General features: G+C 51.1%; 1 protein-coding gene across 1 annotated transcript; it reads left to right on the top strand.

The window, feature by feature from the left end:
- On the top strand, positions 1-27865 carry MKS1 (MKS transition zone complex subunit 1). Its single transcript, XM_075594476.1, has 18 exons — positions 1-155; positions 237-370; positions 1094-1161; positions 1365-1520; positions 5612-5709; positions 5811-5939; positions 6472-6576; positions 6760-6868; positions 7542-7598; positions 10726-10768; positions 12504-12566; positions 13758-13828; positions 14711-14780; positions 17364-17468; positions 17882-18015; positions 20000-20082; positions 20488-20585; positions 25205-27865. The coding sequence occupies exons 1-18, from the start codon at positions 79-81 to the stop codon at positions 25306-25308; spliced, it is 1704 nt and encodes a 567-aa protein (XP_075450591.1). The 5' UTR covers positions 1-78; the 3' UTR covers positions 25309-27865.

Raw genomic sequence — 27865 nt, 5'->3', positions numbered from 1 at the left:
GTGCGCGCCTGCGACGTGGCTTGCCGCGGCGGCGCGTGGTTGCCTGGGTGACGGGGACGCGCGCTGAGAGGCCCAGGGATGGCGGAGGAGTGGAACCGGGACACGGGGGAGGCGGTGTACCGATCCCGGGACCCTATCAAAAATCTGAGGCTCCGGTGAGTGAGAGGCGTGCGGGAACCCCGAGGCGCTTCACCCGGGCCCAGCGGGGAGGTAACGTGTGCTGTGTGTGCCCGCAGGGTGCTGCTGCAGCGGGTGTCCCCGGTCAGTGCGCTGGTGCAGCGGGTGCAGGAGGAGGAACGCGCCGGAGGAGGAGGAGGAAGAGGAGACGGAGACCTGCAGCTGCGGAGCCTGCACTCCAACCCGGCGGCCAGTGAGTCTGCTGAGTGCATCTGTATTCTGTGTTGCTGCACTGACATGGAATGTGTGTGTGTGGTTGCACTTGGGTTCCAGGGTGGGCAGAGTGAGCGTGTTGCCACTGTGCCAGGGTAGGCAGAGTGGGCATGGTGCCAGGGTTGGCAGAGTGGGCACGTTGCCGCTGTGCCAGGGTGGGAAGAGTGGGTGCTGTGCCAGGGTGGGCAGAGTGGGCACGTTGCTGCTGTGCCAGGGTGGGGGGGTGTCAGGGTGGGCAGAGTGGGCACGTTGCCACTGTGCCAGGGTGGACAGAGTGGCTGTGGTGGCAGAGTTGGCACGATGCCGCTGTGCCAGGGTGGGCACAGTGGGCACATTGCTGCTGTGCCAGGGTGGGCAGAGTGGGCACGTTGCCGCTGTTCCAGGGTGGGCAGAGTGGGTGCGGTGCCAGGGTGGGCAGATTGGGCACGTTGCTGCTGTGCCAGGGTGGGCAGAGTGGGCACGTTGCCAGTGGGCACGTTGCTGCTGTTCCAGGGTGGGCAGAGTGGGTGGGTGCCTAGGTGGGCAGAGTGGGCACGTTGCCGCTGGACTGGACAAAGTGTTTGTGTATTTTGTAGTAGTACTGGGGGTGGATAGTTTGTGTATGCAGTGTTACACTCAGTTTGGCAATGAACATATTGTGGGTGTCCTTGATTCTTCAGTGTATATGTGAGATTGAAAGTAAAAGGGTTACTTTGTTTTCCAGGTGGGTATCGACCTGGTGATGATGAGGAAGAAGCTGTGATTGGTTGGCAGGAGAAATTCTTCAGCCAGGTGAGACCCTCCTCTACCTTCCCACACTCCTTAATTATTCAACCCCTTTACTCATTCTCCCCCAGCCTTATTTCTCTTTCTATCACTTTCCTTCTCTCAAGCAATCTCAACCACCCACCCCTCCATACTTTCCTTTGCAAATCCTCTCCCCTCGTATGGTGCTGTGTTACACATGACGATGTCTGTCTCCGCCCTGCTCCCAGTTTGAATATGAGCTGTACATGAATGAGGTTGCCTGCCAGACGCCTCTAGACCGTCAGTATCACCAAGATGTGCTGTCCCTGGAGCGCACCAGTGGGAGGAAGAACAGACGCATCTTCACGTACACAGACTATGACCGATACACCAACCTAGAGGAGGTATCTAAGGATGGAGAGATACTGATAATTTGTGTTGGTATAAACTGATGTAATAGGACACAGGACTCTACTGTTTTTGCCACTACCACGTCAAGTAGACACAGACTCCTTCGGTTCCTTGAATCCCCTTGGCACCCTGAGATTGAATACTTTGATTAAATAAACAGTATGTACCTTATTACTCCAGTGTGGTATAATAAGCCCAAGGTCCTTTCTGTTTCTGTCTTTAGTCACTCTGCAGTGATATGTGACCCACGTTATCCTTTTGATCTCTGGGTTAACGTACAACCCTGTGGGTGTATTGGCTCAGTGGTTAGTTTATTCCTTCTTTTTCACCGGAAAATGTGGGTGACTAACTAGGGTCTTGTTAGAAGGTTTGTTTGGATCTCTTTTCTGTATAAATAACATTGTTGTTAAATTAACTCTCTCTCCCCGTCCCCTCTCTCTCCCCCCATCCTCTCTCCCTCCCCCCCATTCTCTCTCCCCCATCCTCTCTCTCTCTCTCTCTCTCTCCCCCCCATCCTCTCTCCCCCCCATCCTCTCTCCCCCCCATCCTCTCTCCCCCCCATCCTCTCTCCCCCCCATCCTCTCTCCCCCCATCCTCTCTCCCCCCATCCTCTCTCCCCCCATCATCTCTCCCCCCCATCCTCTCTCCCCCCCATCCTCTCTCCCCCCCCATATCCTCTCTCCCCCCCCATCCTCTATCCCTCTCTCTCCCCCCCCCCATCCTCTCTCCCTCTCTCTCCCCCCCATCCTCTCTCCCACTCTCTCCCCCCCATCCTCTATCCCTCTCTCTCCCCCCCCCCATCCTCTCTCCCTCTCTCTCCCCCCCATCCTCTCTCCCACTCTCTCCCCCCCATCCTCTCTCCCTCTCTCTCCCCCCCATCCTCTCTCCCTCTCTCTCCCCCCCATCCTCTCTCCCTCTCTCTCCCCCCATCCTCTCTCCCTCTCTCTCCCCCCCATCCTCTCTCCCTCTCTCTCCCCCATCCTCTCTCCCTCTCTCTCCCCCCATCCTCTCTCCCTCTCTCTCCCCCCCATCCTCTCTCTCTCTCCTCCCCATCCTCTCTCTCTCTCCCTCCCCATCCTCTCTCTCTCTCCCCCCCATCCTCTCTCTCTCTCCCTACCCATCCTCTCTCTCCCCCCATCCTCTCTCTCTCTCCCCCCCATCCTCTCTCTCCCCCCCATCCTCTCTCTCTCCCCCCCATCCTCTCTCTCTCCCCCCATCCTCTCTCTCTCCCCCCCATCCTCTCTCTCTCCCCCCCATCCTCTCTCTCTCCCCCCCATCCTCTCTCTCTCCCCCCATCCTCTCTCTCTCCGCCCCCATCCTCTCTCTCTCCGCCCCCATCCTCTCTCTCTCCCCCCCATCCTCTCTCTCTCCGCCCCCATCCTCTCTCTCTCCCCCCCATCCTCTCTCTCTCCCCCCACCCTCTCTCTCCCCCCCATCCTCTCTCTCTCCCCCCCATCCTCTCTCTCTCCCCCCCATCCTCTCTCTCTCCCCCCCATCCTCTCTCTCTCCCCCCCATCCTCTCTCTCTCCCCCCCATCCTCTCTCTCTCCCCCCCATCCTCTCTCTCTCCCCCCCATCCTCTCTCTCTCCTCCCCATCCTCTCTCTCTCCCCCCTCCCCATCCTCTCTCTCTCCCCCCCCATCCTCTCTCTCTCCCCCCTCCCCATCCTCTCTCTATCCCCCCCTCCCCATTCTCTCTCTCCCCCCCTCCCCATTCTCTCTCTCTCCCCCCCATCCTCTCTCTCTCCCCCCCATCCTCTCTCCCTCTCTCTCCCCCCCATCCTCTCTCCCTCTCTCTCCCCCCCCATCCTCTCTCCCTCTCTCTCCCCCCCATCCTCTCTCCCCCCCCCATCCTCTCTCTCTCTCCCTCCCCATCCTCTCTCTCTCCCCCCATCCTCTCACTTCCCCCCCATCCTCTCTCTCTCTCCCCCATCCTCTCTCTCTCTCCCCCATCCTCTCACTCTCCCCCCATCCTCTCACTCTCCCCCCATCCTCTCACTCTCCCCCCATCCTCTCACTCTCCCCCCATCCTCTCACTCTCCCCCCATCCTCTCTCTCTTCCCCCATCCTCTCTCTCTCCCCCCATCCTCTCTCACTCCCCCCCCCATCTTCTCTCTCCCCCCCATCCTCTCTCCCCCCCATCCTCTCTCTCTCCCCCCATCCTCTCTCTCTCCCCCCCATCCTCTCTCTCTCCCCCCCATCCTCTCTCTCTCCCCCCCATCCTCTCTCCCCCCTCCCCATCCTCTCCCTCTCCCCCCTCCCCATCCTCTCTCTCCCCCCCTCCCCATCCTCTCTCCCTCTCTCTCCCCCCCATCCTCTCTCCCTCTCTCTCCCCCCCATCCTCTCTCCCTCTCTCTCCCCCCCATCCTCTCTCCCTCTCTCTCCCCCCCATCCTCTCTCCCTCTCTCTCCCCCCGTCCTCTCTCTCTCTCTCCCCCCCGTCCTCTCTCTCTCTCTCCCCCCCGTCCTCTCTCTCTCTCCCCCCCGTCCTCTCTCTCTCCCCCCATCCTCTCTCTCTCTATCTCTCTCCCCCCGTCCTCTCTCTCTCTCCCCCCGTCCTCTCTCTCTCTCTCTCTCCCCCCGTCCTCTCTCTCTCTCCCCCCGTCCTCTCTCTCTCCCCCCCCCGTCCTCTCTCTCTCTCTCTCTCCCCCCCCCCGTCCTCTCTCTCTCTCCCCCCCCCGTCCTCTCTCTCTCCCCCCGTCCTCTCTCTCTCCCCCCGTCCTCTCTTTCTCCCCCCGTCCTCTCTCTCTCCCCCCGTCCTCTCTCTCTCTCCCCCCGTCCTCTCTCTCTCTCCCCCCGTCCTCTCTCTCTCTCCCCCCGTCCTCTCTCTCTCTCCCCCCGTCCTCTCTCTCTCTCCCCCCGTCCTCTCTATCTCCCCCCGTCCTCTCTCTCTCCCCCCGTCTCTCTCCCCCCGTCCTCTCTCTCTCCCTCTCTCCCCCGTCCTCTTTCTCTCTCTCCCCCCGTCCTCTCTCTCTCCCCCGTCCTCTCTCTCTCCCCCGTCCTCTCTCTCTCCCCCGTCCTCTCTCTCTCCCCCCGTCCTCTCTCTCTCTCCCCCCGTCCTCTCTCTCTCTCTTCCCCCGTCCTCTCTCTCTCTCTTCCCCCGTCCTCTCTCTCTCTCTTCCCCCGTCCTCTCTCTCTCTCTTCCCCCGTCCTCTCTCTCTCTCTTCCCCCGTCCTCTCTCTCTCTCTTCCCCCGTCCTCTCTCTCTCTCTTCCCCCGTCCTCTCTCTCTCTCTTCCCCCGTCCTCTCTCTCTCTCTCCCCCCCGTCCCCTCTCTCTCTCTCCCCCCGTCCCCTCTCTCTCTCTCCCCCCGTCCTCTCTCTCTTCCCCCGTCCTCTCTCTCTCTCTCTCCCCCCGTCCTCTCTCTCTCCCCCCGTCCTCTCTCTCTCCCCCCGTCCTCTCTCTCTCCCCCCGTCTCTCTCCCCCCGTCCTCTCTCTCTCCCCCCATCCTCCCTCTCTCCCCCCGTCCTCTTTCTCTCTCCCTCTCTCCCCCGTCCTCTTTCTCTCTCTCCCCCCGTCCTCTCTCTCTCCCCCGTCCTCTCTCTCTCCCCCCGTCCTCTCTCTCTCTCCCCCCGTCCTCTCTCTCTCTCTTCCCCGTCCTCTCTCTCTCTCTTCCCCCGTCCTCTCTCTCTCTCTTTCCCCGTCCTCTCTCTCTCTCTTCCCCCGTCCTCTCTCTCTCTCTCCCCCCCCGTCCCCTCTCTCTCTCTCCCCCCGTCCCCTCTCTCTCTCTCCCCCCGTCCCCTCTCTCTCTCCCCCCGTCCCCTCTCTCTCTCCCCCCGTCCCCTCTCTCCCCCCGTCCTCTATCTCCCCCCTGTCCTCTCTCTCTCCCCCCGTCCTCTCTCTCTCCCCCCATCCTCTCTCCCCCCCCGTCTTCTCTCTCTCCCCCCGTCCTCTTTCTCTCTCTCTCTCTCCCCGTCCTCTCTCTCTCTCCCCCCGTCCTCTCTCTCTCCCCCGCTCTTCTCTCCCCCGCTCTTCTCTCCCCCGCTCTTCTCTCCCCCGCTCTTCTCTCCCCCGCTCTTCTCTCCCCCGCTCTTCTCTCCCCCGCTCTTCTCTCCCCTCTTCTCTCCCCTCTCTCCCTTTCTGTTGTAGCACTGTCAGTCAGTGACGACCTCCCAACAGGAGACTCCCACGTTCCTTACAGAGCGAATGGCCAACATCAGGCGAAGACGTCAGGACCGAAGACAGCTGTGAGTGACAGGACGGATAGTGTGCTGTATATGGCATTACTCACTTCCCGACTGCACGTAAATCTCTCAAACACATTTTTAATGATCTGTGTCTCTCCCAGGGATGGAGTTGGGATGCGGACTCGTCTTGTCACATGGAATCCCTCCGAGGAATTTGTTAGGCATAACCACGTTATTAACACTCCTGTGCAGACCATGTACATCATGGGGGACCTGGGGCCGAGTGGAAAGTGAGTGTGTCAAACCATGCAGAATAAAAACTGAACATGCTCCACGCACACACCCCCCCCAGTCCCTTTTTATTGGTATGACCTTACAAGATTTACCATATCTACAGCACATCTCTCTGTGACCCATCTCTCCCCTATTCTTGACTCTCCCACTTCTGCCTTCTCTGTTTCCCACCACATTCCACCCTGCATTTGCCAGCTCGTTCTGTGTGTTCCTCCCTCGTTTATCCCACTGTGACCAACCAAATTAATGAATTCTCCCTACCCCTAAATAAGACTTGTGTGAGCCCCTTCTCATCCTAGGGTGGACCTCTGACCTGTACCCCGTCCTCGTCCATCCTTCTTCTTTTAAACCCTTCTCTATTTAGTTGGCCCACTGTAACTCCTTCACTCCCTTTACTGACCCCACTCTTTATGCTCTTCGGAAACTTGGTGTACCAAATTAGTGATCTGCCCTGGTCAGCAACGTTTAATGTTCTAGGTTTGCCTCTTGGCTCGCATTCCAGTTTATTTACCCACGTATCCCTTGCAGGCTTGGCATCAGGGAGAATGAACACGTCCTTTGTACCATTCGTGTAGACAGTAATGGTGTCATCACATTGAAACCTGATGTCACTGGCACAAAGGGGCCATACAGGTAAATCAAGTTGGCGACTCGTGGCTCTTGTTCAATATGTTGGGTAATGTACAGGTAACTATGCATTAAGTTCTATCCAGTTGCGTGGAACATAAATACGTTGTTGACTGTCCATTACCAAGCTATTTACCATGTTGAATAAGGGGTTGATAAAGTCTGTAAGATCTTTTTCTCCCCACCTAGGTTGGAGGTGGAGAGTCAGAGGCGTGAGCTGTGGAGATACACCCTGCAGCATGTGTCCGAGGGTGTTCAGAGAGAGGAGCAGGAGCGAGAACAGAACATCTACATGGATGTAGGGGAACCTGAGGGGAAGAGGCCTTAGGGGGTGGGTGAGGCTGGAGAGGTAGTGCTGGCTTTAACTTAATACAACGGGGAACGAGTTGGTTTCTGAATCATTTTTTATTTCGGCTTATCAAAAAAGTGCAACATTGTTTTCTAAGAACCCTAAAGTTAGACTTTTCTGGGCAGTAACCAGATCTATGTACAGGCATACCCCGGTTTAAGGACACTCACTTTAAGTACACTCGCGAGTAAGTACATATTGCTCAATAGGCAAATGGCAGCTCGTGCATGCGCCTGTCAGCACGTCTTGAACAGCAATACTGGCTCCCTACCTGTACCGAAGCTGTGCGCAAGTGGGGAGACAATAGAGCCTGTTACACATGTGTTATTTACATCAGTTATGCACGTATATGAGGATTGCAGTACAGTACATGCATCGATATGTGGGAAAAGGCAGTGCTTCACTTTAAGTACCCTTTCGCTTTACATACATGCTCCGGTCCCATTGCGTACGTTAATGCGGGGTATGCCAGTACTTTGCAGCTCTACATTAGTTAATTATGGCCCATATTTACAAAGCGGTGCTATTCCATACGACTCCTTGCCGGTGAGCACTGTTACGTGGCCCAGTATGCTTTGACGACAGAGTTTTCTAACCGGTTCATCTTCAACTCATTCCTTAGCTATACAGCCGACACCAGGAATACCTGAGCAGCCTGGTGGGCTCAGACTTTGAGATGGTGAGTTGCCCGGTGATGCTATCACTGTCATGTTGTATTTCCTTTTGTTGACCCTCTGTTTTATTGTCTCAGCCTGTGTCTGGTGATCACTATCTCTCACTTTTCATCTCTATTTCCCTATTCTCTCTCGCCTCCTTCTCTCTCTCTCGCCCGTCTCTCTCTCTCGCCCTTCTCTCTCGCCCCCTTCTCTCTCTCTCGCCCTTCTCTCTCGCCCTTCTCTCTCTCTCTCGCCCTTCTCTCTCTCTCGCCCTTCTCTCTCTCTCGCCCTTCTCTCTCTCGCCTCGCGCTCGCTCTCTCTCTCGCCTCACGCTCTCTCTCTCTCTTGCTCTGCCTTGCACTCTCTCTTGCTCTGCCTCGCACTCTCTCTTGCTCTGCCTCGCTCTCTCTCTTGCTCTGCCTCGCTCTCTCTCTTGCTCTGCCTCGCTCTCTCTCTTGCTCTGCCTCGCTCTCTCTCTTGCTCTGCCTCGCTCTCTCTCTTGCTCTGCCTCTCTCTCTCTCTCTTGCTCTGCCTCGCTCTCTCTCTTGCTCTGCCTCGCTCTCTCTCTTGCTCTGCCTCGCTCTCTCTCTTGCTCTGCCTCGCTCTCTCTCTTGCTCTGCCTCGCTCTCTCTCTTGCTCTGCCTCGCTCTCTCTCTTGCTCTGCCTCGCGCTCTCTCTTGCTCTGCCTCGCGCTCTCTCTTGCTCTGCCTCGCGCTCTCTCTTGCTCTGCCTCGCGCTCTCTCTTGCTCTGCCTCGCGCTCTCTCTTGCTCTGCCTCGCGCTCTCTCTTGCTCTGCCTCGCGCTCTCTCTTGCTCTGCCTCGCGCTCTCTCTTGCTCTGCCTCGCGCTCTCTCTTGCTCTGCCTCGCGCTCTCTCTTGCTCTGCCTCGCGCTCTCTCTTGCTCTGCCTCGCGCTCTCTCTTGCTCTGCCTCGCGCTCTCTCTTGCTCTGCCTCGCGCTCTCTCTTGCTCTGCCTCGCGCTCTCTCTTGCTCTGCCTCGCGCTCTCTGTCTCTTGCTCTGCCTCTCTCTGTCTCTGCCTCGCTCTCTCTCTGTCTCTCTCTGTCTCTGCCTCGCTCTTTCTCTGTCTCTGCCTCGCTCTTTCTCTCTCTCTGCCTCGCTCTTTCTCTCTCTCTGCCTCGCTCTTTCTCTCTCTCTGCCTCGCTCTTTCTCTCTCTCTGCCTCGCTCTTTCTCTCTCTCTGCCTCGCTCTTTCTCTCTCTCTGCCTCGCTCTTTCTCTCTCTCTGCCTCGCTCTTTCTCTCTCTCTGCCTCGCTCTTTCTCTCTCGGCTCGCTCTCTCGCCTCGCTCTCTCTCTCTCGCTCTTATTTTTCTCTCGACGCCGCTCTTCTTTCTCTTTCTCTCTCTCTCCTTTCTTCCTTTCTCTCTCTCTTTTTCTCTCTCTTTCTTTTTCTCTTTCTTTCTTTTTCTCTCTCTCTCTCTTTCTCTCTCTCTCTCTCTCTCTCTCTTTTTCTCTCTCTCTCTCTCTTTTTCTCTCTCTCTCTCTTTTTCTCTCTCTTTCTCTCTCTTTCTCTCTCTTTCTCTCTCTCGGCCTCGCTCTTTCTCTCTCTCTCTCGCCTCGCTCTTTCTCTCTCGCCCTTTCTCTCTCGCCTCGTTCTTTCTCTCTTGCCTCGCTCTCTCTCGCCTCGCTCTCTCTCTCGCCTCGCGCTCTCGCCTCTCGCCTCGCTCTCTCTCTCGGCTCGCTCTCTCGCCTCGCTCTCTCTCTCTCGCTCTTATTTTTCTCTCGACGCCGCTCTTCTTTCTCTTTCTCTCTCTCTCCTTTCTTCCTTTCTCTCTCTCTTTTTCTCTCTCTTTCTTTTTCTCTTTCTTTCTTTTTCTCTCTCTCTCTCTTTCTCTCTCTCTCTCTCTCTCTCTCTCTCTCTTTTTCTCTCTCTCTCTCTCTCTTTTTCTCTCTCTCTCTCTCTCTCTTTTTCTCTCTCTTTCTCTCTCTTTCTCTCTCTTTCTCTCTCTCTCTCTCTTTCTCTCTCTTTCTCTCTCTGTCGCCTCTCTCCTCTCTCGCGGTCACATCCTCTGTATCATACTTTCTCACAGGCACATTTTGGTCCTGGAGAAATACAGCTGGGCCGTACGTTGTGACTTCTTAGGGACCAACATCCGAGTTCTTCACAGATAAAATGATTGAGTACAGAGCTTTCTAAACCTGACGCATTTCATTTTCCAGTGTATCAATGTTTGAACATAAGAGATGTGTTTGATTGACACTCAACTATTTGAATCTGAATTTAAGGTGCATTGTTTATGTTCATCAGTATTAAATGAAAGGTGCAGTTACTCTTGGGGGCCCAAGTGAACTGTTTACAGTGATGTTAGAGTCCAAAATGTTGGTATTTTAAATATTTTTTTCAAGACGCTTGCGCAATGTTTCGTGATCAAACCGTCGAGTTCTGTTTCTGTAAATAGTAAAATCCCAATGTGTGTTTTTTTTGTTGTTCTTTGTGAGTAGTTATGGTAACTTAATTAGTTAAACAGGTACGAGTGTAGCACAATAAGTATATGGTATTAATGCAAAAGCACATTTATTTTTCACAGGAAACAAATAAGTCAAAATGTCATATTAGAGGGAAAGTTATCGCATGCACACGTTGTTTATTATCTGTATATTTTCCCTCCAGCATGGGTCTGATTCTTTAAAGAAACATTTCAGGTGTCATCAACCTTGTGACAGTCATCAAGACTGTCATCAACCTGGGCCTGAAAATTGGTTACGAGCTTTACTGTCAGGATAAAGAGTACAAGAAGAATCCTCCTTTTCTGCTGGAAGATTAAAAGAACATATTTCAACGAATAATCTGATCCAGGAAGAACTTTTTCGATGATTGAGTACTGATTAAGCCTGACTTTTATATGATGGTTCTGAGTGTTGAGGATGCGTTGTGGTTAAATCAGCTGTGGGCAACTCCAGTCCTCAAGGTCCACCAACAGGTCAGGTTTAAAGGATATCCCTGCTTCAGCACATGTGGCTCAGTCATTGACTGAAGCAGGGATATCCTTTAAACCTGACCTGTTGTTGGCCCTTGAGGACTGGAGTTTGCCATTCCTTGGTTAGATCACCACCACACTCATACTGTGCAGATCTGTGTGTACTTTATTGAGTGTACACTTAACCCGTTTCCTTATTGTCTGTTGGTTTTGCAGCCTCCTGCTGGCACTCTCCGGCTCTTTGTTAATGGGGAGGTTGGTGAGTACATTTATTTAGGTCGCTTCATTCCACGAAAGAGATACACGTGAGACCCCTCAGTAGGACCCCAAATCCCCTCCTATGAGAGGCAAACTATAATATGGGGAAATGTCTCATACGTTGAGACTTTAATATGCTGAATACTTCCAATTCATATGTACTGCGTTGGGCCACAATCTAAAACGGCACTATTTATGTTAACATGGTTTCTGAATAGCCATATTTCTATCCTATCCCTGGTTGGGTGACACGGACACAGATCTGGCACATACAGGAGTGTGAGTACTGCGGTCCACAAGTTGACTAGTGTGGGGCCACTGGTCTCCAGTCACCGGTTTCAGGTCAGGAGTGGAAGAGAAGGCAATGCATATAATGCTGCCTTAGGCCGCGCTTATAGTGCTGGCGACGCGACCGATGCCGTCGCCACCCGCGATAGTTGTAATTTGTTTTTTTAGTGACGTCACCAAAGGGGGCGGGCCGCGGTCTCTGATTGGTTTAGAACAGCAACCAGAAGGAGCGGTGCACTGAGGTAAGTAGGTAAAACCAAAACGCAGCTCTAACAAAAACGGCTATTTATTGAAAAAAAAATGGACAAACATCACATAACTAGATGACCTCTGACGCGTTTCATCCCGCAAAGTCCCTTGCGGGATGAAACGTGTCAGAAGTCATCTAGTTAAGTGATTTTTGTCCATTTTTTTTTCAATAAATAGCCGTTTTTGTTAGAGCTGCGTTTTGGTTTTCCCTACTTACCTCAGTGCACCGCTCCTTCTGTTTGATGTTCTGGATACCTTAGCTGGTGGCACGTGGATTCTACACACCGTTGCAGACACTCATTGCGGTGTATAATCTCCGCTTCAGCGGGACACACTGGATACAGCGTGACAGCAGGCATTTTATTGGCAGAGTGGGCTGAGGGTGTCGTAGCATCAGCCCGGCTGTTCTCATTCAGGATGGTCGGCGATTCTTAATGTCGCCCGTTATCACCCCTCCCCCTAACCTGCTTCATTTGGCCGCTGGACCTACAAGCATGCTTTTTCATTAAGTGCCTTACCTGTGTGTTATTATCAATACGGATTATACACTCTCTCTAGCCCTTGCGCACTGGCGGCAGGTTATTCCTGCATTGCTTCTTCTGATTGGCTTAGAGACAGTCACATGTGGCGACTGTCTCTAAGAAATCAAATAGACCCGGCTACCAATTTTTTTGGACGCTCCGTCGCGCTTACTATAAGCGCTGGCGACGGAGTCAATGTATTTGTTTTCGAGCGACGTCGCTGTCGCAAGGCACTATAAGCGCAGCCTTCCATGGGGACACCCATTTATGATCACTGCTCACTGATCCACCTATTTAATATGCTGTGAAGATGTTGATGTGATTGATGGCTTTCATACAAGTCTTAATGTATTGCTAACGCTTCCTTAACAAGGCGGTCATTTCATAGTGTGGTCAATATGGGCCTTATACCTTTCCACTTTTGATCTCATCTCCCTACTTTCTCTATGTATTTGTGGCCGATCGTATATTCTCTTGCGTACCCTCCACTTTTTTTTTCTCCCTTCCCCTCCTGCCTTCTCACTCCCACCCCCCCCCCCCCCACCTTACTTTCCTTCTGCCATTCGTCTTCGACCAATGTGCCCTCCTGTCAGCTCCGCTTCTTGAATTCCTCCTCTCTCTGTCTTCCATCTATTGCCTTAATCTCCGTGACACTTTCTCGTCTCTCTCTTATCCCAGTCTCGGCGCAGGAATATGACTTTGATAATCTTTACGTACATTTCTTCATGGAGCTGCCGAAATGTAAGTAACCAACACAGATGGTGTGTGTGTGTGTGTGTTCACCACTACTGGACATTAAAAGGCAGCCGCATCCAGGCTGAGCCTGAACTTGTGGTTCAAAGTCCATTTCACTGAGGGTCGTAGTCCTGACTGTTCCACAAAGATACCAAGATGCAAAAATCTATTAAGCAACAATTTGGTGTACGGGACTTTCTAGGGACGCCTATAAATGAAGCCCATTGAGTTTTAATATGTTGTTATTTTCCTTCCTTAAATTTACCGGGCGAGTTTAAATTGGTTGCTGTTTCCGCACAAACGGAATACTTATTTAGCGGTCTAACAATTGAATTCTTAGTTTATTACTTATTTTGATAGTTTAAATCAAGGTGCTGAATATATTTCTTGAAAGTCTCTTTCTGTCTGTCTGTCTGTGGGTGGGTTTACCTGATATGCATCTTAACCCAGGCTGTGCTCAAAGCTGTGACTATGCAGCAAGCTTAAGCCTTAAGCTTATAGGGAACCATGTTGAATGGTTTTGAAGCAAAAGGTGGCACTGTGTGCTCATTTGCATGTCATTTCCCAGAATCCCTTGCTGCAGTGGAAGCGCTGGGTGATAATGGTGAAAGGCGGGGTTGCAGATCTCTCTAAGACATGCAAATGAGCACACAGTAATATTTCCATTTGCTATATGCTTTGCTGTGGAGGGTTTTTATCACTTTTTTTCCCCACCATAACTTAACTAAGTACAGTATGTGTATTTATATTTTATATTTAAATTTTTTATTATTGATACTTTTTAGAGCGCATTTAAAAGGGGTTCGTACCTGTTTTCGGGTATTGTTTTTAAATAATACGCTTTCTAATAACATTTGTTTTTATTGACTGTTGAGCATCCTCTAACTGAATTTGCTAGATCGCATATGAAAAGAGCCTTTAAAGCATCAGACCTTTATTATTCGTAAAATGTACGTATGAGACACCGGCATATTCTGCAGTGCAACGGGGGTTGCGAGACAATAACATTTAACATATACAGTATATTTAACATACAAAAATACTATCACTTGAACACACACTGATAGGTAAGGAGTCAGCTGGTCTACGGGTCCTACAATGTAAAGGTGCTTCTGACTCCGTTACAAAGCGCGGTGTGATGATGACGTGATACGATGCTTGCTCTGCGTATAGCGCGGTTGTTTCTCTCCCTCGCAGACTGGTCCAGCCCAGCCTTCCAGGAGCTCTCAGGAGTGACGCAAAGCTGTAAAACAAAAACCCACGGCAGGGTAAGGGCTCCGGAAACCCAAACACAGCCATTCATCCCCCTGTGCCTGGCTGCCTCTTTCAGGCGCCCACTCAGCCTCTGCCACTCTCCGCGTGTGATGGTGATGAGTTTGAATGCAGGAAAGCATCACCCTCAAACAGGAGCGGCCAACTCCAGTCCACAAGGGCCACCAACAGGTCAGGTTTTAAGGATATCCCTGCTTCAGCACAGGTGGCTCCGTCAATGACTGAGCCACTGATTGAGCCACTTGTGCTGAAGCAGGGATGTCCTTAAACCTGACCTGACTGAAGTTCGCCGCCCCGGCTCTAAAACTGTGCACTGTGAAATCTTTTTGTATTTATTTATTTTTAATCTGGACCAATGAGACGGGGCTTGTGTGGAGCTCAACCATGGTGTGCTCCCATGACCCAGTTGCTAGGCAACTAGAATGTAAATCTCAGCATAATCAGGAGATTTCCTGCAGGTAACAGCGTTGCCACGCGTGTATTTTGTATTGGAATATCTAATTGCCCGGCGACCACGGATCGCAGACGCTGTAGAGATCCGTGCGGCAGACAGCACTTTATACTGAGTGTAACAAAATACGGGTGAACAAAAATAGCTGTTTGGGAGAGTGCTTTTTTTGTAAGATATCCTCTGAAGAGATATTAAAAAGAGAAAGGTAGTACTGATTCTCTGTGACGTACATCACACTTGAACCTATTCTCTTGTGCTCACTCTTTGCCATGCACTTTAGTTTTCTTCCTCTGTTTTCCTTTCCTTAAGTCCAGGCTGCTTCTCTGTTGCTGTCTCTGTTTTGAAGCCCTCTTGCTGTATATCCCTATGTGCATGTCCTGCTCTGTGAACATACCGTATTGTCCTCTCTGTCTGATCCTGTCTCCAGGAGAGCGTTGCGTACTTCTGCTATCCGTTCAGTTTTGAGGTCTTCCTGTCCGAAGAGGTGGAGTCAGACGGTGAGTTGTCAGCGGCAGACCCGGCCTAGTCCCAGCGGCAGACCCAGTCTAGTCCCAGCGGCAGACCCGGCCTAGTCCCAGCGGCAGACCCGGCCTAATCCCAGCGGCAGACCCGGCCTAGTCCCAGCGGCAGACCCGGCCTAGTCCCAGCGGCAGACCCGGCCTAGTCCCAGCGGCAGACCCGGCCTAGTCCCAGCGGCAGACCCAGCCTAGTCCCAGCGGCAGACCCGGCCTAGTCCCAGCGGCAGACCCGGCCTAGTCCCAGCGGCAGACCCGGCCTAGTCCCAGCGGCAGACCCGGCCTAGTCTCAGCGGCAGACCCGGCCTAGTCCCAGCGGCAGACCCGGCCTAGTCCCAGCGGCAGACCCGGCCTAGTCCCAGCGGCAGACCCGGCCTAGTCCCAGCGGCAGACCCGGCCTAGTCCCAGCGGCAGACCCGGCCTAGTCCCAGCGGCAGACCCGGCCTAGTCCCAGCGGCAGACCCGGCCTAGTCCCAGCGGCAGACCCGGCCTAGTCCCAGCGGCAGACCCGGCCTAGTCCCAGCGGCAGACCCGGCCTAGTCCCAGCGGCAGACCCGGCCTAGTCCCAGCGGCAGACCCGGCCTAGTCCCAGCGGCAGACCCGGCCTAGTCCCAGCGGCAGACCCTGCCTAGTCCCAGCGGCAGACCCAGCCTAGTCCCAGCGGCAGACCCAGTCTAGTCTCAGCGGCAGACCCAGCCTAGTCCCAGCGGCAGACCCAGTCTAGTCTCAGCGGCAGACCCAGCCTAGTCCCAGCGGCAGACCCAGTCTAGTCTCAGCGGCAGACCCAGCCTAGTCCCAGCGGCAGACCCAGCCTAGTCCGAGCGGCAGACCCAGCCTAGTCCCAGCGGCAGATCCAATCTAGTCCCAGCGGCAGACCCGGCCTAGTCCCAGCGGCAGACCCAGTCTAGTCCCAGCGGCAGATCCGGCCTAGTCCCAGCGGCAGACCCGGCCTAGTCCCAGCGGCAGACCCGGCCTAGTCCCAGCGGCAGACCCGGCCTAGTCCCAGCGGCAGACCCGGCCTAGTCCCAGCGGCAGACCCGGCCTAGTCCCAGCGGCAGACCCGGCCTAGTCCCAGCGGCAGACCCGGCCTAGTCCCAGCGGCAGACCCGGCCTAGTCCCAGCGGCAGACCCGGCCTAGTCCCAGCGGCAGACCCGGCCTAGTCCCAGCGGCAGACCCTGCCTAGTCCCAGCGGCAGACCCAGCCTAGTCCCAGCGGCAGACCCAGTCTAGTCTCAGCGGCAGACCCAGCCTAGTCCCAGCGGCAGACCCAGTCTAGTCTCAGCGGCAGACCCAGCCTAGTCCCAGCGGCAGACCCAGTCTAGTCTCAGCGGCAGACCCAGCCTAGTCCCAGCGGCAGACCCAGCCTAGTCCGAGCGGCAGACCCAGCCTAGTCCCAGCGGCAGATCCAATCTAGTCCCAGCGGCAGACCCGGCCTAGTCCCAGCGGCAGACCCAGTCTAGTCCCAGCGGCAGATCCGGCCTAGTCCCAGCGGCAGACCCGGCCTAGTCCCAGCGGCAGACCCGGCCTAGTCCCAGCGGCAGACCCGGCCTAGTCCCAGCGGCAGACCCGGCCTAGTCCCAGCGGCAGACCCGGCCTAGTCCCAGCGGCAGACCCGGCCTAGTCCCAGCGGCAGACCCGGCCTAGTCCCAGCGGCAGACCCGGCCTAGTCCCAGCGGCAGACCCGGCCTAGTCCCAGCGGCAGACCCGGCCTAGTCCCAGCGGCAGACCCGGCCTAGTCTCAGCGGCAGACCCGGCCTAGTCCCAGCGGCAGACCCGGCCTAGTCCCAGCGGCAGACCCGGCCTAGTCCCAGCGGCAGACCCGGCCTAGTCCCAGCGGCAGACCCGGCCTAGTCCCAGCGGCAGACCCAGTCTAGTCTCAGCGGCAGACCCAGCCTAGTCCCAGCGGCAGACCCAGTCTAGTCTCAGCGGCAGACCCAGCCTAGTCCCAGCGGCAGACCCAGTCTAGTCTCAGCGGCAGACCCAGCCTAGTCCGAGCGGCAGACCCAGCCTAGTCCGAGCGGCAGACCCAGCCTAGTCCCAGCGGCAGACCCAGCATAGTCCCAGCGGCAGACCCAGCATAGTCCCAGCGGCAGACCCAGTCTAGTCCCAGCGGCAGACCCAGCCTAGTCCCAGCGGCAGACCCAGCCTAGTCCCAGCGGCAGACCCAGCCTAGTCCCAGCGGCAGACCCAGCCTAGTCCCAGCGGCAGACCCAGCCTAGTCCCAGCGGCAGAACCAGCCTAGTCCCAGCGGCAGACCCAGCCTAGTCCCAGCGGCAGACCCAGCCTAGTCCCAGCGGCAGACCCAGCATAGTCCCAGCGGCAGACCCAGCCTAGTCCCAGCGGCAGACCCAGCCTAGTCCCAGCGGCAGACCCAGCCTAGTCCCAGCGGCAGACCCAGCCTAGTCTCAGCGGCAGACCCAGTCTAGTCCCAGCGGCAGACCCAGTCTAGTCCCAGCGGCAGACCCAGCCTAGTCCCAGCGGCAGACCCAGCCTAGTCCCAGCGGCAGACCCAGCCTAGTCCCAGCAGCAGGGCCTGCAGGTTACAGCCATTGGTTGTTGTTTCAGACGTCCCGCAGTGGCCTGTGCTGTACTTTGAGGTGCTGTCTCTGGATTTCTGGCAGAGATACCGAGTGGAAGGATATGGATCTGTTGTGCTGCCAGAGACTCCAGGCAAGTGTGAGCGAGGCCGCAGTTTCAGTGAAGTACACTACGGGTGCAGGGATACTATTAAAACATCGTCCATTAATATTCCTTCTATTAATCCTCTCTGTGCCAGAAGGGACTATAACACAATGCATTGCAGATCCATCTGGCAGCAACAGGGTTCATGTATTTTGTGGCTCTCGTGTAACTTTACGTCAATGTGTGTTAATTTGGGGGGAATGGGGAGTCCTGTAAATGAAAAGCTCCTTGGAAAAGGTCAGATAGCGTTACATGGCCGAGTGCTTCACGACAGATTTCATACTGCTGCTGTAAGCAACGTTCCTGCCGAAGATTTGAAGGAGCAATCCCGTTTAGCAACTAGGATATCGTTAAGCAGTTCGGAGGGCGTCCCATTCACATAACACCTCTTCCCTGCTCAGGGATGCATACCTTAACCGCTCAGACATGGAGGCCCGTGGAGCTGGGAACAGTCTCTGAACTCAGAAGGTTCTTCATCGGGGGATCTCCAGAGCTGGAGGACATGACCTACATCAGAGTGCCAGGGACCTTCCAGGTGACTGAGCTTCTCTGTGTGTCTGTACCATGCGCCCCACACAGGGCCGTGTGTCCGGGAACTAGGAGTTTAGAACACAGGGGTCTCGGCTGTTTCCATATCACTGACCATTGCAATGGTTAAAGGAGCAGCACCTCCCCACCGCGCCCCCCCCCCCCCACCTTTTCCATTTGCCCGGATGGGATGCAGAGAAGGCAGCGCCTGGACTTCCTGTTCTTGAAATCCCCTGCATTAAACTGGCCCATAGGAAGTTGCAACAGATGGCTGAGTCCTGTTGACCCACGTGATGCAGGCTATTTAAACGGACATTTTGTTCCCCTGTAGGGGATGGTACTGGCACCACCTCCAGCTGTATCTCGGGAACCAGAGCTGAAAATTAGCACGTTTCAGCCCTGGGACCCCCTGCTTCCCATCTAGGTAAAGAAAGGGAGGAGGGGGGGGGGGGGATTTAAAAAGGCTAGGCTTTGAAATTGGGATTCCTGATGTAAGAGCCGAAGCTGGCAGAATATTCCCCTTGAATACTTGGAATAACTCTGTGGACATTTTCAGCCAGTTCGGACTTTTCCAACAACCAGCCCAATTTCACAACCTGACCCGGACGGACATCTTCATGTGATCAGAAGCCAGGGGTTGGCCCTACTGGTGGTGGTTGTTCAACAGGGGGCTGGATCATATGGATGAGCAAGGCCAGCGGACAATAATGTAGTATCTCTTGTGTTACTCTGTCAGTCGAACGCTCTCTATCTTTCCATGTTTGTACCTCTCTGCACAGCAAACAAAGTAGCCTCAATGCCCGTTCAATACGGCAAATTATTTATTGGATTCATATATTTTCTTCCAAAAAGTATGGGTCATTCAGTGCAATCTTTTGGCCAAAACATGTTAAGCCTGCGAACACGTCAAGGTGGACTCATTGGGGGTGTTCCTACACTACCGATCTTATACTGTGCCCTTTGTATTTCCTCCGCTAAATATAAAACAAATGCAACATAATGATCTTGATAAGGGGTGGCCAACTTCAGTCTTCTATGGCTACCAACAGGTCAAGGTTTCAGGATATCCTAGCTTCAGCACAGGGGGCTCTGTCAGACTGAGCCACTGATTGAGCCAGCTGTGCTGAAGCAGGGATGTCCTGAAAACCTGACCTGTTGGTAGCTCTTGAGGACTGGAGTTGGCCACCCCTTCTCAATAGCAAGGGTTAGCGTCCTGCATGTAAGGTCTAAGGGGTTACAAATTATAAGTACTATATTAAACTTTTGGATGCCCTGGGACATAGCTACTACATTATGGGTTCTGGCACCCTGGGGGGCCCCATGATGTAGCTACGTCCCCCCCAAAAATGCATGTGGTTTTAGGGGAGATTTTGTCCTGTGCGATCTGACGTCATGGCGGAGGGCGGGGTCGGCGACTCCTCCCGTTCCGTCACCTGCGACGGAGCGATCACGCGACCGCTACAGAGAGCGGACACGTGATTGCGTGTGCCGGAGTGACCATGGCGCTCTGGCCCTCCAGCACCCAAGGGGTTAAATATGGTTCCAAATAATCCAGAAACGCTCCTAACATTTTTTTTATTTTTCCAAGTGGAAGAAAAATCTATCTTTCCCGAGCTTATGGTGGCAGCAAAGGTTATACACGAGTAGCCTTGCTTACTAGAAGAAAATATATAAATGGATAAAATGAGTTGTATATCAATTGGATGCGCATTGGGGACTCCTTTTTGTTTTTCTGTTGTGTATCTGACGTTTACGTGCCGAGCAGTGTTCCAGTGGCTACTTTCTGATAATATTTGGGAATTTTGAGCTCGCTAAGATTTGTGAATCTCTGTTCGCTTGATCTCCCCTCGCAGTGTCTAGCGCAACTCAACTCCCATTGTCTCTGGGTTGCCAGTTGAACAGTCTCTGTCTAAAAATACAATCCATCAGAGAGCGGGGTGCACGGTTGCTCAGTCGTGTCTGAGAATCACTGACTGTTTTCCCCCCTGCAGGGAGAACGTCTCAGTCGCTTCGGCTTTAGAACACAGACAACGGGGAGCGTCACTTTCCGATTCCACTGTGTGCAGCAGTCCCGGTACGAGCACTCCTCTCTGCGTCTGCGTTTCTGTATGGCTAAAGCTTTGGGGTCAAAATGTGTCACTCCACCCTAGATTTATACTATTATTCATTTGGCCTTCGGTCAATTGAGGAAAGGACGATCGATTTAATACATGGCATTAGCATTGGAACCAAGGGATTTCACACAAAAGAAAAGCCCGAATTTGTAGCCGAAAGCTGGTATAAGCCTTTCTAAAAAAAATAAAGTCCACAGATCCGATATTTAACATTTAATGGGTGTAGTGTTTCTTCCAATCGGGCACATTTGCAACTACTTCAATTTTGAGACCCTCGCCACTGATTTTAAATGATTGAGTTAATTGTATCATTCACTGGGTCCTTTATTTCTCTGGGCTCTCTTAATGTGCGTGTTCCTCTGCAGATCCTTCCTTGACAGCAGCTCTCTGAGGAAAAGGATGCAGAGTGTGTTAGATCGTCTGGGAGGCTCCAGCCAGCAAAGCTCCATTCACAATGTCCTTGGTACGTGTCTCACTCCACTCGGAAGCCGTGTACTTCTGTGTAGAACAGTGTCCTCATGTGGTCAGGGCTCATATTGCACCATTTTATTGTGCATGTTATTAGATGCTGGTGCCATGTTAGACTAGGTGCAGGTGGGGGGGTTGCAACGCCTGCCAAATCCATGTGTGGCAGGCCTCTTTTCCAGTGAAGGGGTTAACACAATATTTGGAGTATTGTTCATTTTCTCAGGACACGCAGCACTAAGATCAGGGGTGCTCAACTCCAGTCCTCAAGCCGCCCCCCAACGGGTCAGGTTTTCAGGATATCTGTGCTTCAGCACAGGTGGCTCAATCACAGGCGCTCAGTCTTCGACTGATTGAGTCACCTGTGCTGAAGCTGGGATATCCTGAAAACCTGACCCGTTGGCGTTGAGCACCCCTGCTGTAGACCCTAGTTATGGAATCTAAAGTAGATTCTGGGGGGCGATGTTTGAAGGAATCTGGGAATGAAACCAGTGACATCATCTGGTTGTGGAAACCAGTAAACCTGAGGGATCATTTGTGGCTGGTGCCCTCCTAGACCCCACTTGATATTTTTTTTCCCCTCCTACTTCTTTATCAACTAGGACCACAGTTCTCAAACTTACCCCTCTCACAGACAACTTCAATATTAATAATTATGTGGATGATCATCATACTTGGCTGTATTCATTGTGTGTGTGTGTGTGTGTGTGTGTGTGTGTGTGTGTCTGTATATATATATATATATATATATATATATATATATATATATATATATATATATATATATATATATATATATATATATGCTATTTACTTTAAAAAAATATATATTATACATTTGTTATTAATACTGATCCGTGACAGTGGTAGAAAGAGCCATAGGCTGCAAGTGAGACTTGTCTGAAATGGACGTAAAGTATCTCTGGGGCCTGGGAGACAGCCGTGGTGCCGGTGACGGCAGCTGGAGAAGCCCCGGTAGTAGGCTTCCTTTGTGTCTATAAGAAGTATTTGTGTGTACAGTATATTGCATAATCTATTCTGTTCCAGTGAGTGGTGACACCTTGTGGCCATTTTGCACATTGTGTGATATATTCCGTGTGGTTAGACCTGGGGTGGGTGGGAGGAGAAGCTTCATTTTGGTTTGTGTAAGAGCAGTGTATTCTGTATAGGTAACAAAGTGCCACTGATGTTGTGTGCTCACTGACTACACGGAGTGTAATGCACACGGTTTGCACAATGTTTTCCATGGGTCCGTGTAAGGCCTTGGCCATGTTTGGCGCTTGCTGGCGGAAGCGTGCTGACGCGCGCTCCCGCTCAGCACTGAGCCCCTACAGCCGCAATTAGAGCGGCTTTAGTAGGGGCTCGCCTGCGCTTCCGCGCGCTTGCGGAAGCGCAGGTCTTAAAGCAGTACCTTGCTATATTGGTCCTAGAGAAGTGTATATCTCTTGCAGGTCAGAACTTTGTGCGCCGTCAGCGACACGAGAAACAAAGATGCTAATTCAAGCATATATACCCGTATACTACAAACGGTCACCCAGTGATCATTATATGCATTGCAAGTTGGATTCGGTGTGGGTTATAGTGATTGCCAGTGACACACTGTGGGTATTATTTAGATCGCAGTATATATTCCATATGATAACCGTAGCCAGCGCCACACGGTGGTTATTGAGTGTACTGCAGGGTATACTTTGGCAATACTGAGTGAAAATGACGACCTGTAAATATTGCACTTATCAGGTAATATATTATTTGTGAAGCATGAACAAAAGGAAAAATACGCAGCCACAGCGAGCAAAAAATAGCGCGGGACCCCGTTTTGTATAAAAATATAAAGATGGCTTTATTTGGTCGTTAATAAAACGACCTCTCACACATTTTGCAGAAGTTTGGCGCTTTCTCAAGGAGTGTATATTATTTGTGATCCTGGGTCACGTTTTCCCTATACCTGAAGTACCAAAACACTCCATAAAACCCCACGAGGGAGGCGATTATGAGGCCATTGATCAGTCTCCCGACTGCAAACAACCCCAGATTTATCAGAGGAGAGAATCTCGTTGGTTTCTAAGGGACTGTTTTTCCTTGGTAAATTTGGTGTGATTTATTTGCGCCGGGAGACTTTGCTAAATAGGTCCCTATGTTTGTATGGTAGAGATATTTTGATATATGGTGAGCAGCCTCACGTATGGGTCAAAATGTTTCTTTCATGTAAATCATTATCCGTGTAATTGGCTGTGTAACCCCTCTTTCCACAGTGTATCTGTGCTACGGTGCGGCCTGAGTTCACCCTCACAGAGAGGACCATAACTGGACCCCTTGAACCAGACGAGACTTGTGTATAAATATTTACTGGTGATTTATGACTCCTGGGCAACCTTAACCTGGAGACATATATATATATATATATATATATATATATTGTGTTCCAATAATAGCACTAAGATATACTCAAATGTGAACATACAAATTGTATTAAGAACGTCAAAGAATATACACATATAAGTTAAAACAATCCCCGATGCCACCTTATATAATTATAAATAGGGAAAAACCCATTCAAACAATGATATACATAAGCAAGTTAGTAAATGTTCAATTAAACCTCATATAAGTAAACTAATTGAGAAAGAGAGTCTAAAATAAACCCTCTCCCCAATGAGGCCAGCTGGTCTTGAAGTTATAATATATAGGTGGAAAAATGGATCAGGCATAAATCATCCACACAGATTACTATAATAAATGGTACAAAAGCACACATACCAAATATAACCACAATGATCAAAGACACCTCTTACCCTACAGTCCCTATCAACAGTGAAAAACACCATTAACCTATCACAAATGTAAAGGGAACTAGGTAATAGCAAGGAATAGAGTCAAGAGTAATGGAAATGTGCAGTGCACCAGATGTAACAGCATAACAATGCTATGATACTGCAATGAGTCAAGGCAAAGTAAATGCAAAGTCACAAATGCGTGAATGAGATAAAAAAAACTTGATCCAGATTAGCACAGGACAGCTCAGCAGTAAATCGGGATAGGGCACAAGGCATCAGGGAGTACAGACACGGCCCCAACGATCGTTTCGCCACCTTGGCTTCGTCCGGGGGCTTAAAAACGGAGTGCTTGAATGATCTATTTATAGCACCACAGTTGAGACGTTGTCCAATGGCTGTGAGACGCGCAGTGGATGTACACATGCGTCAATCTTCTCCGCTTCAAAAGGAATTGCAGGAGAGGAGGAGTGTCTCAGTGAGTAATGACACTGAGTGGGAACCTGGTTCAATCCCTAGTGTCAGCTCCCTGTGACCCCGGGCACCAAAATCATAGATGGTAAACTCACCTGGACAGGGACTCTGCCTTTAAAAATTCCATGTGCTGCTACTGTGCACTATACTGTAATTGTGAAGCGCTTTGAGTCCCATTGGGAGGAAAGCGCTGTATGAAATAAAGTTATGGAAGTCTTTGGAAAAGTTAGGCAAGACTTCCATAACTCATCGGTTTGTGTATTATTATTTTAGTTGCAAGAAACGCATCATTCTATCTTTTGCTCTCTAGCTCATTTTCAAAGAAGAAAATGTGGTCTTTGCGATCTGACAAGCACTGACACTGTTATTTGCCTGTATCCCTAAAGTCACCACTCTACGTGTTGAGAAATAGACCTTTTTTCCCTTTTCGCCAGGGCCGCTGATTCCATGCATATTCGCCACAAGACATAATGGAGGAAGATTCTAAAAACCCTCCAAGCATTAGTATACCAGGAAATGTTCCGGTTTAAAAACAATATGACAAAAATACGTCTACTTTTCTGATTTAAATTTAAATTTTTTGAAGGTGTCAATGAAGCTACATGAATCCTATGCAACTATTATACCTCGTCACTTTCCTTTGTCACGTTGGACTTGGGAAGGGACTATCCCATTACATAATAATCAGTTACTTTGGTGGAAGGGTGTAAAATGTACATGATAAGCACAACTTCTTCTTTCCCCTCTCCTCATATTTATGTTATGATTTGAAAACCCCAAATGTGTTAAGAGCATTTAAACAGCATGGAAGCACATTCCTGCGTAACCCGCTGTATTAAACCTGGCTTTGCATGTGACCATTTCCAAGCAGATGTGCCAGATACTGATACAGCTCTGGAACTCCCAAAATTGTTTCAGGTAGGCACCAAATCGTCCTAAAATAATAAGTCCACAAATAAAATGCAGCTGAGGCTACACAGCGGAGGAAAAGGATCAGCTGTACATACATATTATAATATCTTTGTGTATAGCGCCATCCATGTACGTAGCACTATACAGCAGTAACACGCAACATCATTGGAATAAGCGCGTCATATATAAAAGTAGACATTAGGAAAAGTAGTACTTGTCCCGAAGAGCTTACAATCTAAGTGGTAAGTGGGGAGAACTTACAGAGACGCTAGGTGGGGTGTTATATTGGGTGCGTCTGCAAGGGGTCATGGTGGTAAATGCATGAGATGTATATTATCAGCCAGCAGAGCTACCCAAATGCTTCATTAAATATCTAATACACTGTGCATTGCAGGAATCTATTTCCTGCTGTTATCCCAGTTTTGTGTTTAACCCTAACCTTTTTATTTTGTTGCAGACGCCTTTCAGAAAGCAAGGCGGCGAATGCAACAAGCCAGAGAGAGCCTTCCCCAGGACCTTCTGAACACCTCCAAGGCTTCGCTCCAGCAGTCCACAGCGTGAACCTGCTCAGCGTGTAAAGATACAGACTGGAGGAAGGAAATGCTACTGGGTTTTTTTTATTAGTTTTTTTTTAAACCCCCCCCCTCCCCACCCCCCTTGAACTCCAGCTGCTTCAGCGGCTTGGGGGCTTCTCCTTGAGATTGTCCTCCCGAAGTCGAACAAGTCCTGCTACTCCTCCCAAAAATATTCAGGCTGAAGGCCAGGAAGCTGCTAGGGCTCTTTGACGCTGTCCTCCGTCAGGATTCGGAACGTCCATCTCTCCTCCCTTCAGCCAAAAGGCCTGCAAGAAAGTCCAAGTCTTTTTTCCCTCCGAAGAGGGACGGTGACCAGCCGTAGGGCTTGAGTCGTGCCGGAGCACCCCAGCCCAAATGGGCCGGGTGGGTTGAAAAATGTTGTCCCCTCTTAGCCAGAAGGCCCAGGAACGTCAGGAATGAGGGAAGTATATCCTTGACATCAAGGGTTCATGCTGGGAACGGTTTGACGTACCAGTGTGTCGCTGCATTGGGGCGTAACCTTGCGCTCTGTGAGCTTCATACAGACGTAATCTACTACGAATCCCCCCCCCCCCCGGGACTTCTCCAGCCGGGGTGCACAGACCCAAAAAATCTTGGTCTCATCCCACCTCTCGACTAGGCCATAGGACCAAATGTGTGCCACTGTCCATCCTACTCCTGCCACAGATAGGATAGAGACTACACTTGAGGAAATGCTACTGCTATAACAGAGAGCAGCCCCCGTGCATATCCTGTCCTTGTCTCTGCATCACCTGGCTCTGAAATCAGCTGTTTGGTCCCTGTTACAGAGACTTCAATCATCAAGAGCAACCAATAGCCCAAGATTTCAGGGCAACACATACCAAAGCAAGTTGTCTCAGTGATAACTAGAGCTCGGTTAATTCTTAATTATAGCAAATTACAATACCACTTGTGAGCACATTTGCACGTCTCAGACAGGTCCGCAATCCGTCTTTTCCCCATTATCTCTTGGCATACAGCGCTTCCATTGCAGCCAAGGATTCTGGGTAATGACATTCAAATGAGCACAAAGTGTCACCTTTTGCTTCTTGTCCATTTTAACATGGATCCCCTATAAATTTATGCCTGCCGGATTACACAGTGTTTTTTTTTTTTCAGTACAGCCTGGGTTAAATAAATGTACAGCCTGTAAACCTACTCCCAGACAGCTGTTTCGACCTTTTAGATCTCATCAGCGTGAGGCTGGTTAAACTGTTAATGATTAGAAATCATTAGTAGCGGGTATATCGTTGCTCTCGATTACGGAACTTGGGGAGTCCTAGTATAAAAGGATTATTTTGTAGACGTTAACACCGTGACTTATTAAGCAGTCCTGTAATAATTGTACAGTGGTACAGCGCCTCTTGAATATTGTGTACTTGAGATCTCTTGCCCTTTCCAACACTTTATTTAGAAAATACCCCCTCTCGCTTCGGAGATATAAACTTTTCAAACATTAAGTGACGGGAAGGTTAAAATGGAGCTCTTCCCGGAGCAGTCCAAGTGGTTACCTCTGACACTAAACAAAATCGTGAATTTTAACACTTAAAAAAAAAAAGACGGATATTTTAAGAGGGCAAGATACTAACATTATATAAGTTAAAGTCGTATAGGCTTTCTGGGGAGGCGGTTGCCACTTTTTCCTAATTGAACTTCAGGTATTCATGCATCTTCTGTCGAGAGAATCTTGGCAGCATATTTCTGGTGCTTCAAATAGGAACAATCTAGGGTGGCTTCCTAATTACCGATGTAACTGAAGCACATAAGGGCCAATGTTTATTAAACGGTGCTCTACCATACGACACCTTCCGGTGGCAGATGACAACTTATAACGTATTCACATACAGGTTGTAAGGTGTCTTCCGGCGTCAGTAGGAATCATAGCGGAGCGCGATTAGTAGGAATCATAGCGGAGCGCGATTAGTAAGTATGAGCCATGGTGCTTTTTCCCCCGAGGTCATACAATGTGATTTGTAAGCGTGTGTATTCATAAGAGAATACTTAACATATACACCATGCGTCACCTTGATGTTTTATAAGTCCATCCAGCTGTGATTTGGTTAGCAATAATAAATAAATCCTGATTTTAGTGACACGGTGTAATGGACCAGCACAATAGCTCTTTATGCTTGTAACAGTGAGGTAAGAGACCTAGAGGTTTTAAAAAGCTCTGTAACATTTTTGACGCTTGCTTTAGTTTGTGTATTGAAGGGTTAAAACAATATACAATTAATGTGCACGTCTTCAAGACTAATATGCCCGCAGAAATATTGCACTGTAATATATTGTATGTAAGCAACCATGTACAGTGAAGGAGAAATCTGATAACTGTTTGTTTTATTTTACTTTTGTATGCATTCTACAATGCTTCCTGCTAATTTGTTTATCTGTAGCACGCTGAACATACTGTATTGTCTTGTGTTTTGCAGGAGAGTGGGGGGGAAAGGCTGCCTTTCTTTTTCTATTTGGAAAGAGGGCTGCTTTTTTGTTAGGTTTTTGCTGTCCGATCATTTAATTTTTGTTTTATTATTTCTAAGGAAAAC

This window comes from Ascaphus truei, chromosome 3, assembly GCF_040206685.1.
Source record: "Ascaphus truei isolate aAscTru1 chromosome 3, aAscTru1.hap1, whole genome shotgun sequence".
NCBI lineage: Eukaryota > Metazoa > Chordata > Amphibia > Anura > Ascaphidae > Ascaphus > Ascaphus truei.
This window is presented reverse-complemented; position numbering and strand designations above follow the sequence as displayed.

Excerpts from the sequence above, each read along its gene's own strand:
- MKS1 (XM_075594476.1), top strand. The coding sequence starts at position 79 with ATGGCGGAGGAGTGGAACCGGGACACGGGGGAGGCGGTGTACCGATCC. Across the intron at positions 1,162-1,364 it reads AGGAGAAATTCTTCAGCCAG|TTTGAATATGAGCTGTACAT; the intron begins GTGAGACCCTCC and ends CCCTGCTCCCAG. Across the intron at positions 17,469-17,881 it reads TGTGCTGCCAGAGACTCCAG|GGATGCATACCTTAACCGCT; the intron begins GCAAGTGTGAGC and ends TTCCCTGCTCAG.